This window comes from Schistocerca americana, chromosome 8, assembly GCF_021461395.2.
Source record: "Schistocerca americana isolate TAMUIC-IGC-003095 chromosome 8, iqSchAmer2.1, whole genome shotgun sequence".
In the NCBI taxonomy this organism is placed as follows: domain Eukaryota; kingdom Metazoa; phylum Arthropoda; class Insecta; order Orthoptera; family Acrididae; genus Schistocerca; species Schistocerca americana.
This window is the reverse complement of record NC_060126.1, coordinates 176,749,273-176,764,222: the sequence shown is the minus strand read 5'-3', so window position 1 is coordinate 176,764,222 and position 14,950 is coordinate 176,749,273. Positions and strand designations below refer to the sequence as shown.

Here is a 14,950-nt window from a genome sequence, read left to right as displayed (position 1 = left end):
GTATGTTTATGAATATGGCAGTTGTGAAAGGAATTACCTGAGTAGTTATTTCATTAATAAACTGACACCTCAATCTGTGATACAAAGGTAAGTACATTGTCATGTGAAACAGGAAGCCAGTAACAATAGTTATGGGCTCCAGAATGAAAATTACATTGTGGTACATTAAGTAACAGCAGTAAAGGACTAGCATTGCAGAATGGTTAATACTTAGAAAATATACTCGACAAAAAAAAAGCTGCACTCAGGAAGGCACAAAGTTGCATGTATATTACAATTTCTTGTTCCTTTCAAGGTAAACAGTAAATGCAATAATGATTAACATAGTTACATAGGCTATTTAAATTCACTTTTTACCCTCAAAATAAGGAAAAAAAAAAAAAATACACAACAAAAATTTAAAACAATTTTTACTAAATACAATTATAGAGTTGATGCATCCTGAATGTTAATATGCACATTGACCAATAATCTTAATATATACATGACACACAAAGTGAAACAAAGACACTTGCCACATTTCATTTGTATCTCTGATTCTATAACATCTGTCTGGTTTCTTCCATTTGAGTTTGTGAGACATTAAAAAAATTCTCAATGTACAAAAAATGACCAAGTTCAGTAACAGATATATTTAACTGTTGGAGATTTGTATTCTTTAACGGTGACCATTACACCAGTGCACTCTCATATGGCATATAGCATACAACTGATTTATAGACATCCACAGGCGACACGATTCAGTCAAAGTTCTGATTTGCTACATTTAACTAAAAGATATATCCATGATACTAATGGCTGTCATGGAATACGATGCTTCATAGTTTGCCTAAGAAAGAATGAAGACAATACAGATTAGTGTTACTCATTTCTGATTGTTAGCAATGTAAACAAAATGCTTTACCCAAGTAAACATTCCACACAGATACTAACACCAATCACTGTTAAATCAAGTCTACAATTTAAGTATTAAAATGGAGTGAACTGCCAATTTTCAAGCATAGTCAACTTATTTTGGGGGAAAAAAAAAACAGGTAACATTTGTTAAAGGCATATCCGCTGAATAGTCAAACACGTAGTCACACACAATGTGACAAAGGGTAACATAACTGAGAGAGAGAGAGAGAGAGAGAGAGAGAGAGAGACGACAAAAGTAACACTGAATCAGTGCAACTTGTATCTGATTTTCTGGAACTTAAAATGCATGACTCATAATTGCCAATTATGATTTACATTTCATAACTGTAAATTTTCAAAAAGGAGTGAGGCAAAACTATTTATCCACAACTGTTTTAAAAATGACAAAAAATACCTTCAAAAATCAACACAGGTGTTGGAAGTTTTGATATTCATTTCAAACAGGATCTGAGAATGAGTTTCCCCAGTTTCAACATGCTGCTAAGCATGGTGATCCCTGGTATCAATTTGTTATTCATACCAAACATCAGATCAGTTTTTATTGGAAAACCACAACTCTGTGAAATGCCTTCAATTGAATCTACCAATACTGGATGTCAGCTTCATCCTGTGACGAAGTGATGTTATAGTACGTGACATCATAAAAATGCAAACAGGAAAAGATCAGAGCACTGACAATAATTTTATGCCTATATTTTTTGGGATGCAGGTTGTAGTGACAAACTGATCTGTAATGTAGCCCAAGGTATAGGTTATACTGAAAGATAACATTTTGGTTGCTACTTGGAAAAGCAATATCAAAGGCTTCAGTTAATCTGTGAAATGTAAAAATACTTCGATTCCAACATGAAAATAAATAATCGAAAGCTTATATTTTTCCAATACTGGATGAGAATAAAACTTCTTACAGGTTATGAGCCTTTTTAACACTCAGGTACATCAACACTATTTCTGGTATAAAATAGGTAAAAGTAATACTTTTTCACATTTCACTAAAATCATTATAAAATCCACTTACAAAAATTGTAAAAATATTCAGAAAATGTATACCACTACAGTTCCGTTTATCTTTTCATACTCTATAGCTAGATATATCTTGTTCAAGACAGCAAAAATACACTATGCAGTTCTTTAAGTTCTCGATGCAGGATATAGAGTTGAACATCTCTAAAATTAATAAATCACAGTTATGAACCATAGGAATACAAAAGTAAAACAGAGCATAAGACTTTGAAGTTTTACACACCATAAATATCGTTCAGTAGATGTATCTTTGGTGACCCATGCAAAAGAAAAATGTAAAAAATGAAGCACAACTACCAGTTGTCAAGGAAATCAAAACCTGTTTTTGGAACATCCTTTGATGGGCTATTCAGATTAATACGGAAATCATCTAAATCAATTGAATCAATGGAAGTAGTAGATTTCACTACCAAATGTTCCTTAGTTTCTTTAGAGTTCTGACCACTAGTAGGAGCACCTGGCAATAAAGCTTTTCTTTCAGGATCTTCCTCTAGCTTGGTTTCTGATATATGTTTCTGTTTTGTGGGAGGTGGTGGAGGAGGAGTCTTTGGTTTAGACACCAGTGGTTTATTACCCAAATTCTTTGTATTCTTCAAATTGTTTGTAGTACTGCGGATTGTCTTTGTGTGAACAAGGGCTTGCTTGTCATTATCAGACTGACAAGGAACTCTCTCTGGTTCTGGTTTGCCCATTGAAGATTTCAAAGTTGTCTGTATTTTTAATACTGCTGTCTTGTTTTTAAGTTTTGTTAGTAAGCTATCTTCTCCACAAGGATTTTTTGTTGCTAAGTTGATTTTTGGACTAAGACTAGCTGCCAATCGAGATGACGAACCACCCAACACTACATCTGGTGGGTCAACAAAACCGTCAGAGGTGGTGAAAGGTTTCTTTGATGGTGTAAATAAAGTGTCAGAAGACTGTAATGGAGGTTTCCTGCTGTCTTTTTCAGTGGAGTCCATAATGCTGAGATTCAGCTGGCTCTGGGTCATCCATGTAAATGGTGCAGAGTGTTCATCCCTCCATTTCACGGCCTGTGAACAAACAAGTAAGTTAAAGAACTGAATGCCTATATTCATGGTTTAACAATGATGGGGGGAGGCGATAGAAGAAAAAGTCACTTGCTTGTTCCTTTCCTCCGTCGTCATCTGTCACATATTTATAACCCGTTTCTAAACGTAGCCGTGGAAAACATTCAATTTCTATTTCATTTTGTTGACAGAGAGAATATTTCAGTACAGCCTCAGGATGTATAATGGTATCGTCTAGAACCTGATTTTGGTCTTCAGGACTTAATGTATGCCACAAATCTTCATACGCAGTTACGGCTGTATTGACGTCTGCCCGAATTCTTTCAGCTATTGAATTAATAGAGCTGAAATATTCTTGGGCGTACGCCCTTAACGCTGCTGAACTCATATTTAACAATACTAATGACGATTTTTGTAATTTTCCAGCCGATCGCCCGGCGTATGCATTAGTACATAAAAATTGCAATAATTCACCATGCGTAGCCTACACTAAACCTTGATGCATCTACGCAGCTATAGTACTTCGCATTTTATTCATTCCCGTTGATTCACATCACCTCGTAAATAAACTAACTGTTTATGCATTGACGAACCGTTATCGACTTCAGATCTTCAGGCGCCGCCCTACGTCACTTTTTCTTATTGTATGCTCTAATAATGTTTTAGTGTAGCAGCTGAAATTATTAGTTCGTGAATCGTGCGCTGTTTTCGAAGATTTCCACAATCGTAACAATGAATCAAATGACTTACGAAGAAAAAGTAAATTCAGTGACAGCTATAAATTTTATGATGTTGGCAATAGTTTTGAAAGAAACAGAAGACAAGCAAATGCTGTGCGTGTGCTTGTAAACACGAATTTCATGTCATTATATACCTTTTGTACTTGATGAATGTGTAATGTGTTCGGCGTGTGTACTGTAGTTTTCTCGTGAAAATGGCAGGCAATAAGGATTACAAACAGATCTCTAGCTTGATAGGTTCTATAAAGATTGAACCAGGGACTTCTGCATCTCCTGGGCGATTACCATCTTTCAGGGGCGCACGGGATCTAACACTTGGTGCTTTAACAGCAGGAAAGACTAACATTGGCGATTCTAAGCAGCGTAAAGTGTACAGACCCAACGTAAATGTGCAGCGAAATAAAAATAAAGAGTGTGTTCTACAATTACTATATGTTTTCTTTTACGTATATGTACCTACGTATTTTATAAGCAAAGCAACTTATTTACAATTTTATTGTTTTTGTCAGTGATGGAAAGGGAACGGAACAGCACCCTAGATGGAGAGATAATAAAAAAGAAAGGGACCCGAGACCGAACAGGACAAGGAACGCCAACTATGTGCAGGTTGGGAATCGTCTAATAATTGTTTTGCTTGTGACTGACTCCTCCTGTTTGGTGCTACTGCACTAAGTAGCATTCAGTGTTTGTGTCGCTTGTGTTATGTTATAACGTTGCAATACTTAACGATTCGTAAATGTGAGCGGCCCTTTGTAACTACCCTGAGCAAATATCGCCACAAGATCGTTTTCATGGTCTTGCGAGGAGAACTGTGTAAGTGAAGAACAGGAGAATTTTGCCAAAATCCCATTTGATCTTATGTTCATCTTGAAAAGTGTATTTAAAGCCAAATGTCATTATCCAGTTTGTCTTAGGATTAGTTCTACTAGTGCAGTTTCTCATTGGAGAATAGTAGTTTTACTGTCACAGAGTACAACCACGTCAGATGATTGTCTACGTCCATACTGTTAGTAAACTGCGTGTGCACACTTAGGTTAAAACAGACTGATGTTACGAATTGGGCAGATGCCAGTCCTGATGCTTTGCTGTTATTTGTTGTTGTCAAAGATTCAAACTGTTTTGTCACTAGAAAGATAACTGAGATAAACAGTGAAAGATGAGAAAATAAGCACTATGTTCTTTAAGCTTTTTTCTTGCCCAGGGGTTAGTTTGGTGCATTGTTAAGGAGTTGGTTAGTGTGGATAATTTTAATGGAAGCAATGGTGACAGGCAGATCCCTAGTGGGGCCATGTTCTGTTATAGGTTGGCACATGATATTTTGGTTGTGAGTTAGTAATTCCAACAGATGTGACAGGAAATGCTTGGCTACTGTACTGAACAGTTGAATTCGTGATTTATAAAACAGTGTTAATGAGGATATATTTTATTAGATAAGTCTTTTACATCCTTAAACATTTCTTTAAGTTGCCGCATGTTGCTTGTCACTAGATTCTCAAATTAATTGTCATCAGAATATTGCTGTTACTCTGTGACGCGACATGGCAGGTTAACAAAATCAGCCACTAAAACAGCCTCTTTGTTTCACATTTCTGCACCAGTTGCAGTTGGTTCCAAGGGACATAGAGATTCCTGATGAGACATCTTTTTTTCTGTTTTCTGTCTTTCCTTAGTTGCTTCAAAGTTCATGGATATATTGTTCCGTGTATGCAACTAATTGAAGGGAGTTTGTTTACTGCTGTTCACATTGCGCTGCTTTTATTTGTGAAGCACCTTCAGTGGCGATTTCCGATGCTATTCGCTCATGCATGTGGTTCTGGAGATGTGTTCATTAGTCTTCTTGCGATTTCAGGCGTTCTGTCACCCTCATTTGGTTCAACACATTGCATACATTACTTGCACTTTGCATTTTGTGTCCAAAATATATGTGTTTATGGTGTGTAGTATTGAGTTGGCAACACTACACTCTGTAAACACACATGTTGAGCACAAAATGCAAACTGCAAGTAATGTATGCGATGTTTTGAATCAAATAGTGCTGAAAGAATGCCGTAAATCAGCCAACTGGAGCATGGACACTAATGAATACATCTCTGGGACCACACTCACTCTTGAGCTGACAATGCTGAAAACCGCCACTAAAGAAGTAAAATGCATGTAGAATTAAAGAAACTGCCTTCAATTAGGTGAATATATGGAACATACCTCCCCAAATTCCTAATGAGGTATGATATTAAAGTCTAGCTTCAGTTTATGTGTCACTGTTATATTGTCATTGGCTTCGTAAAAAGCAGCTGTCCGTATAGCACACTCCTCCTCAAAATACATAATTAACAACCTTATTCTTAACTTGTTGCCCTACTACAAAACTACAGACACTTGAAAGTTAGTGCTGATTTGTTTACGCATGCCTATGTTTAGGGACGCGACGTTTCAAGAGAGGTGGCAATTCACCACAAGTTTCTGAAAAGTTCTCATTTATTCAAAGTTCTCTTTTCCTTAAGGTCATGGACATTTGATTTATTTCTTCTGATCACTGGTTCTTCCTCATACTGAAGATTCCTTCAGCAAATGAGTTAAACTTACTGGTAGGAACAGTAAGTATGTATGCTGTGAGTCAAAGCAGTTGGGAATGGTAGTTGTCAGTTGTGGACTCCTACTTATTGAGATCTATACAATCTGGTGTTCTGTGTTACTTTCATCAAGTCCAGCCTATGCATTCTGGAAATCACAGGTTGAAATTCAGTTTTTTGGTAACCTTTAAAACATACTGCCATTGCAGATGAAAATCTTCTTGCTCTTTAAGTGAACAATTTGTAAGCTGGTGGAACACATTGTCCTCAGAAAAGTTATAGATTTGGGACAAATAGTCAATGCAATATAACAAGAAAAGCTGCGCATCATTTTCAAAACTCAATCTCTGTGATTTTGGTATTTCTTCCAGGATTTCATGAACTTTCCTTCCTATGAATTTATCTTTTTTCCTGCTCTCTAGCTTGCTCCTAAGATTCCAGTAAGTAACTGAGTTTTTACCAGTTTGCTAACAGTAGTTTCATTCAGGGCACAATATGCTGCACAAAACATAGATAGCACTGAGGAAGTGAATGTTCAGTTTCTTCAGTGTCATGCTCCCCATTTGAGGTGATAAACTGCCAAATCAGTCTTGAATAATATTCTTCGGCATTTGAAATAAAATATGACATGATGGTAGGCCAGCAGTACACAGTTTTGTCAGTTGCAAGAAGTAGCAAGAGCCATTTTGTATGGATGTGTTGTAATATTTCTTTAAACTCATATTTCCACACCCTCAGATTTCTATTAGTGACTGAACATTTGATGCAGGGGAACCAGATTCACTGTAAATTTTGAAAACTACTGCATTTATATCATAATGAAATATTTTAAGATCATGTTTTACAATATTATTTACGGCCCGGCAGTTGCAGTTACCACTCAGAATGGATGGATTGTCATTTTTCAGTAAGACAAAAACTGAATTGTTTTTGCCATAGTTCACTGGAGCAGTATCAGGACTGTATGCACTTCCTTGATTCATATGAAAGCCATTAAATTATGTATTGTTCTTTATTGCTAGAAAATGTCTTTCTGGCGTTCTTTGGAGTCTTCATAAAATCTAGCAGTCCGTGACATATCCTGCAGATAACATCAAAGTACTGAGCTGCATAAGGAAAATTTTTGTATTTCCTCAGTTTGAAGCATCAGAAGACAAAAATAAAAGGCTTTATGAAGCTCATCTATGACTACATCTTCACTGTATGGGCCAAGAAAATTTTTCGAGGCAGCCTTACCTTAGTTCATCCACATGAAATTTTAGCTGCAGTATTACTCTCTGGAACAAGAAAAGATGTAATTTCATGTGGCAATCCAATGACTTGTAGCTAAGGCTGTGTTTTACACTGTGATAAACAGATACAACTGCAGCACATTTCACAGCATCTTCTTCAGACGTATGTTTCTTCTCAAAGAGAGTTATAACTGTTTTATTTTTGTAACACTGTTGTTGTGCCAGAATTAATTTTTTTGTATTCTGATGATCCACTATAGCTTTTGTCCTTTCAGATTTTATTGAAAACATGGTGAAGTAAAAAAACACAATTTGTTGTGAAGTCATTTTCTTTCATCAGCCATGTGGAGAAACAAACCTTTATTGAAAGCCGTATATCTTTTAACTTTAACTTTAAGAACAGATGAAACTGATAAATTATCTTCATCATTCGAGGAAGGACAAAATGTCTTTTCTGGATGCCAATCTCTTTTGTTTCCACAATGCTCAAATAGGATTTGAAATATGCATTTAACTCTAATTTGACAGGCAGATGTGAATTTCAAATCATGTGTAGTGTCTGGGGGAGGAAATTTACATGTAATTCTTTCTCTTCATTCACGTGATTCATAAATTTGGCACAAGGCAGAATAAAAGTGTGCCCAGAGTCTCTTTACCAGGGATGCTGGACAGTACTTTAAATTTGGGGACAATCCCACCAAAAGCTGAATTGGTGCACTGCTGCCTATTTCACCATCCACCATTCATCTCCAGGTGAATTGTTTTCAATTTTTAAATTATTTCTAGTTTATCAGCTCCTTTAGACGACACCGGGCATGTCCAAAGATTGTGTTCCATTTTTATTAATTTGTTCCACCTCTTATAATAATGTTGCACAGATCATTTTGCCTTTAGATTTACAGATATTTACCTCCAAACAAATTTGTACTTGTGATACTGAACTTAATACACATTATATACAATATCCACACTTTCTTCACCCATCTTATCATATCGTATATGTATACCAAAGAGTTAAGATTTTTCATTGTCCCTGGCAGTGCTTCACCACTTGATTGTCTAATGGTAGTCATATACTGCTCTGTCAAGATTTTGTACAAAGAATATTTTATAATAGGAAACGGTATAAGTTACATGGTACTCGAGCCCTTAATAATTTTCAATTTCAGCATTGTTGCATATTTGTTGCACATGAACTTGTGTTATGTGAGGCTTTCACTATATTTAATGTAAGTTAAGATGATGTACCTTCATCTTCTGAAAACCACTCAGAAGTGCATGGTAGATAGCATTTCCGCTGCTTAAATACCTCTGTAATCAATATGGTCTTGTCTTTGTGGTCCCTAGATTCCTCACATAAGGGGAAGCAGGTGCAAAGCAATTAGTCTATGCAGACAGTGCTAAATTTTGAGATTTTTTTGTTACCATTTCTGAACAAGCTAGTAAAGACACAACCTTGAAACATGGAAAGGGCACTCATTGCTTTAATCTAGGTGAAACACAAACACATTGAAGTTTCAGGTACCTGTTAACATTTGCTTAAGAAGTTACCTTGGTATAGCTGTATGAGGTGTTCTCAGTTTTCAAGCTGTGTCAGTTGAGATAAAATTTCTCATCTTTTGACAGCACTCTCCACCAGTTTTCTCAACAGTTAAAACTTCTGACTGCCAAGATAAGAAAGGTGAACACCACTAAGGCAGCAGTGTCCAGAATTCTCCAGAGATGGGTGATTTGATACATGTATAGGAAGTTGAGTTAAGCATCCTCCACAGTGATTACATCAGCAAGAGTGAGGGGCCAATGCAATATTCAAAACTGCACTCCAGCCTTCCTGCATTCTCAGACATTTTTGTTTTCATCCCGTGTCCAAAGCCTGCATCCATGTTGTGCTAAGTGTGTACCCCTCTTCTCTGTTGAATTTATTATGATGTAATCAAAATCTCAGCTGCTTTTTTTAAAAATTGAATCACATTACATTGTCACCTGGGATAAGGTCCTTGTTTCGTCAAACAGTATCTGTGCCCATTCTCTAGGCAATGGTCTGCCATGCCTAATTGTTCCATTTTCTCCATTTTGTATGGTGTTTGTGTTCGGCATTGACATTATCGACTGTGCAGATAATTTGTGCTATGAAAGCATGCTACATTCCCAGTGATCAGCCAGGAAAGGAACCCTGAATTGAGCCTGGTACTTATCTAGCTGATCTGTCTGACCATGTAGAAGGAAAACATGAAATTAGTATATTTCATGTTAATAGTGACAGAAATTATGCTTACTAAAATAGGTTAAAATAGTACAAGAAAGACATTTGACCAAACAAATTGTCTTATGAGATTTAGTTGGGCTTAGTGTTGTTGCTATTGTGTTGTTCTCAACTGAAGATATTATTTTGCTTCCTCCCCCTCATATTCCCCATGCTTAATCTTGCCCCTTCCTCCCCCCTTCACCCCCGCCACCCCAACTCCCCCATCATCCCACACACCCAGTTTTATTCCACTTCCTTCTGTCGAACCTCTGCTAAATCCTTCATATCAGTTAATTTTACTGTGACTTGCACATTAAAATGGTTGTATTTGGTTTAGTTGCAGTCTTATTGTGTTGTTTTCTTAGACAGGTGTATTTTTAGTCAACAGGTATATTTTCAGAAGGTTTAGCAGCTGGAGAGAAGAAACGTGGTACTCGAGTAAGCTATGGCAGTGAGAGAGATAATGAAGCCACCTTCATACCAAAGCCAAAGCTCAACCTAACGGTAAGATAAAAATTTGAAATAATTGTTTCTGGTCATAGTTTGATTTAATATTTGTTCATTTAAGTGGCATAAAGTATGAGTGACAAATTCCTGTTCATGATGCAGGGGCAGAACAATACAAGACAAAATGTCAACATGTTATGAGATTACTTAATTTAAAACAATTCACTGCAGTGTATTAACTTAAAGTTGACCAATCTGCTCCCTAGTCCTGAATCAGCATAACCTGGTAAAAGTCAGACGGCTTTAGCCAGCAATCATTAGTTTTCGACTGCAGCCAACATTAAATATTGAGAGCACTGTGTGTCTGCTTTGTTACTTTGTTGCACTTCACTGTATTTCATACTGTTTCTCTTCTGTGATGTAAGTTCTTCGATATAAGTTTACATAATAATCTTTATTGAACATGTCAGCACATTTCAGTTTCATTTACAAACAAGATTTAAGTAATTTTTACTTCTGTGTGTGACTTCTTCTTTTGTGAGAGCTTTAAGTACAGTTTCCGGGGCCATCACTATGGGGGGCAGGCATGGCATGTTCCCCCCTGCCACACAGCTCCTCATCCAGTGGTGGTCAATTAGGGGGCCAGGCTTGCTTCTTCTGCTCCCCACTACACCCTTTTGAAATCGGCCAACTTAAGTTAACACACTGTATAGATGCAGGTTATTTCTGGAAAGATTCCTATTATAAGGATAGTGTTGACCCCTTGCTAAATAGACTACATAAGTGAAAGCACATTCAAAAGGGAGTAGCTGTGGTAGAGGTACAGATTAGAAGCAATGAAGAAGATAAAGCTAATGTTACAGTCCAGCATCTGTTTTTCTGAAAGAAAATTAACTAATGGAGCTTGTAGAATAGAGTGTGTTGTAACTTTTTGTCCTGTCATGATTTTTTTACATGAATCCAATGTTCATAGAATGAAATTTTCTGCACTTATCAAACATTTCTCATGGGGCACTACTGTTTAAAATTTATTTGTGCTTATTTGTCTTGAGCAAACTGAGACATCAATTGGAAAGAAATTTACTTTAAGCCACAAACCTTTTATATTCAAACTAATTACTCATATTGGTACATTATTTGAGGTTCTTATGGTATACTGCTGTCGTTTATCTATCTTTATAGAGTTAAAATCATAGCATGCTTCATTTCACATTGCTTCCAGGTTATTCTGTTGAAGAAATTTAATTTTGTTTGTGATGTAAAGTATAACAGAAGTAGTTTCAGTGCTGATAATCATCTGTGTCTATGTACGAGGGTATTTCGGAAAGTAAAGATACACTGTACGCCAGAGGAACAGAAGAGTTTTGGCGAGCAAGTTGCAACACTGGTGTTAACCTTGAACCGTTAGCTTTCTCCTCGCGGTCGTTCGGCAGTTGAACGTTGCTTCTGGTTGGAGTAGGTCGTGTTTAAAATGGCTGTGCCGTTTCAGAATCCTGCCAAATGCGGAATGTGCTTCATCATACGTTTTCTTCATGCAAAAGGTCAGCAACCAGCAGATATTCACAATGAAATTGTTTCTGCTTATGGGAACATTATGAACTGACAAAATGTAACGAAATGGTGTCGTCATTTCTCTGAAGGTAGGACCGATGTTCATAACGAGCAAGGAACAGGTCGGCCATCTGTGATCTTTGATGCCCTTCTTCGGAGAACGGAGGAAGCAGTTTGTGCCAATAGACGTCTCACATTGAAAGAATTGTATCTGATCATACTGGATGTGTCAATGACAACTCTTTATGGTGTTGTGACTGTCAGGTTAGTGTACAGGAAATTGTGTGTGTGCTGGGTTCCAAAACTGTTAACGGAAGAACACAAAAAGAAAAGGATGGGCTTTGCACTCGACTTCCTCACATGCTATGCTGAAGCAGGTGATGAGTTCCTTGATCACATTGTGACAGGTGACGAGACATGGGTTTATCACCATAGACCTGAATCCAAGCAACAATCAATGCAATGGCGCCATTCAAATTCACCAAAAGCCAAGAAATGCAAAACATCAATTTCAGCGAAGAAGATCATGGCTTCTGTTTTTTGAGACAGACAAGGCATTCTTCTGTTGGAATTTATGCCTCCTGGAACGACAATTAATGCTGCTGCATATTGCCAGACTTTGAAACGTCTTTGAAGGGCAATTCAAAACAAACGGAGGGGAAAGCTGACAAGTGGAGTCCGTTTGCTTCAGGACAACGCTCAGCCTCACACAGCGCTCATAACCAAAGCACTGCCCAAACAATTCAAATGGGACGTATTGGACCATCCGCCATACAGCCCGGACCTTGCACCCACCGACCTCCATGTCTTCCGTTACCTGAAATCACATCTTGGTGGAAAATCATTCCATGATGATGAAGAGAACAAAGATGAAATTGAAATGTGGTTCCAACAACTGGCGGCAACCTTCTATGACCGTGGGATACAAAAACTTGTGCACCAACTTAACAAATGTTTGGATAACGGGGGTGGTTAGGTCGAAAAATAACAAATAATCCAGTTCATAAGATGTAACTGATGTTTTCTAAATAAATGTTCTATTTAAAGCCTGTGAGCCATTGTATCTTTACTTTTTGAAAGACCATTGTATATAGGTGAGAGATGTCTTTTTGCAAGCAAGACATGGGATGTGTCACACAGTTTAATGAAGAAGCAGCTGTGGATGTTTTAATTCTTGGCAACTAAATTTATATGGCAGTAATTCTCATATCTAAGGCACTTAATTATTAGGGATGCATGGTGTGTAGTTCAGTGACTGTATTGCCACTTGACAAATGTCAGATAACAATTTTGATAGTGAACCTTCATTGCCAAGAGACTTTCAGCAGATGGTAACCACTCGCACAGGTGCTCTGTTTTGTTTCAACAGGCACTTCTCTATGGATACAATCTGAAACTTGCCATCAAGAATATGTACTTTTTCTCCTGGTGTTGGCTGATGTGCTCTTCGAAGTTTAATTTGAATCAGAATGTACTCTTTGCACATGATGATTTACACCAAAGTGTTGTGGCATATGTCCTACTAAGTACACAATGGACCTGTTGTTCACTTTATATTAATTTCTGACCTCAAGCTGGATTATGTAAGCTGCTTTTGGATGATGAGCCTGGAATTGATTTATTGTTTGGTATCCTGGCAGTAGTGGAATCAATCTCAGTTTATACACACATTTCGTAATGTATGTGAATTCTATGAAAGATTTTATGTTCTTGAGATTAAATGAACAATACTGCATTTTCTTTGAGCTAGAGGTCAATTAGTTGTGTGTTTTATGTGCCTGAGTTCATTTAGCATGCTACTTTTGGTTTCTTCCACTTTTTTGGGAGGTTTTACCTGACCATTGAGAGCCAGACATGTGCCTGCACAAAGTTAGTACTATAAGTCAGCTGTTGGTCACTAATGTGGTTGCTATAGAGAGAGGGTGTTGGTTGTGTGGCACTAGGACTTTCTTTACTATCTTCTGTTTTCCAGTATGAGAGAAAGTTTGATAAAGAAGAGGATGAACAAAAACTCAAGGAGCTCCTGCGTGACGATTTTGTAGATGATCCTGCTGCCCTGGACAAATCATTTGCACCTGTTGAGCTGCCAATGATTAAAAGAGGTATGAATTTTCATTTAGTAATAACATAATTATTCCAATCACTGTATAAAATTCCATTACTGTCAAACACTGATGATGTATTCTCAAAGCTCCTTAGAATTACAGTGGAATATAGAAAGGAATTTCTTAGTATACTGCATCTTGTACCAAGTTTTTGGACAAAGTCCTTCCTCAGAAGTAGAACTCACACATGTTCACTCACCAACTAATCACATATACATGGCCACTGTCTTAGGGTGGTAAGGCGGTCTGGTGTTAGCACTTGGATACAGTGGCTCTCTCTGTGCGTGTGTGTGTGTGTGTGTGTGTGTGTGTGTGTGTGTGTGTGTGTGTGTCTTTTATGATGAAGGCTGTGGTCAAAAGCTGTATGTGTCTTTCAATTGGGCCTGTGTACAACCTGACATGTCTTCTTTACAGTAAATGGCAATTGTGTCTCTTCCTACATTGGTGATATTCCTACCTAGAGTTCCTGCTGTTTGATTGGTAACTATATTTTTCACCACATTGCCTAAGGCAAAGCAGCCAGCTAGCTAGTTGTGCAATTTAAGCTATTCTCAGTGAGTTCTGTGCTCTAATAATTCATGAGAAAATGGCCAGATAAATTTATAAAAAATTCTGGTGTTTGTACAGGTAACACCTGTCATTTTCAAGCCATAAATTGGAAAATGCCTTAAAATTACCAGTCTAGATATCAGTGGTTTTTAGTTATATGGGGTGGAGGGCGGGGGGGGGGGGGGGGGGGGGGGGGAGGCATTCAAAGATGATGGTAATCACTTGCTTGTTTCATGGATCATAAATGTGGTTTTGAAATGTGATGTTGAATGTTGGTGTACACTCATAATGGTCATTGACTGCAAAAAATATAATGACATATCCACCATTTACACAGTAGTGTAATTACTTTTTATGGCCAATAATTCAAATTTGTTTAGTAGTCTTTTTGTTGTACTGTCTGCAATTCACCATCTCCACTATATGGTGAGTAGCAATCGAGCCTTATCATAACACTGTCACTATTCCATCCTGGATTTTCCATTGTTTAGTTTAAAGTTAACTACAGTGCCCACCCCCCCACTCTCTCTCTCTCTCTCTCT

General features: G+C 37.4%; 2 protein-coding genes across 3 annotated transcripts in view; one reads left to right on the top strand and one right to left on the bottom strand.

Annotated features, from left to right (window-relative positions):
• Positions 1-399: 399 nt before the first annotated feature.
• On the bottom strand, positions 400-3,723 carry LOC124545458 (uncharacterized protein C1orf198 homolog). Its single transcript, XM_047124385.1, has 2 exons — positions 3,064-3,723; positions 400-2,972 (listed from the first exon to the last, which is right to left on the bottom strand). The coding sequence occupies exons 1-2, from the start codon at positions 3,355-3,357 to the stop codon at positions 2,235-2,237; spliced, it is 1,032 nt and encodes a 343-aa protein (XP_046980341.1). The 5' UTR covers positions 3,358-3,723; the 3' UTR covers positions 400-2,234.
• A 46-nt stretch (positions 3,724-3,769) lies between these two features.
• The window catches only part of LOC124545456 (DNA-directed RNA polymerase III subunit RPC4), a 30,665-nt gene continuing 19,484 nt past the window's right edge, over positions 3,770-14,950 (top strand). Inside the window, exons 1-4 of one of the 2 annotated variants that reach the window (XM_047124384.1) lie at positions 3,770-4,121; positions 4,219-4,315; positions 10,138-10,260; positions 13,727-13,856. In XM_047124384.1, the coding sequence (XP_046980340.1) occupies positions 3,904-4,121; positions 4,219-4,315; positions 10,138-10,260; positions 13,727-13,856 (568 nt within the window). In that variant the 5' untranslated portion in view covers positions 3,770-3,903. The remainder of the gene's footprint in view (positions 4,122-4,218; positions 4,316-10,137; positions 10,261-13,726; positions 13,857-14,950) is intronic. The other variant, XM_047124383.1, reaches the window with a different exon arrangement.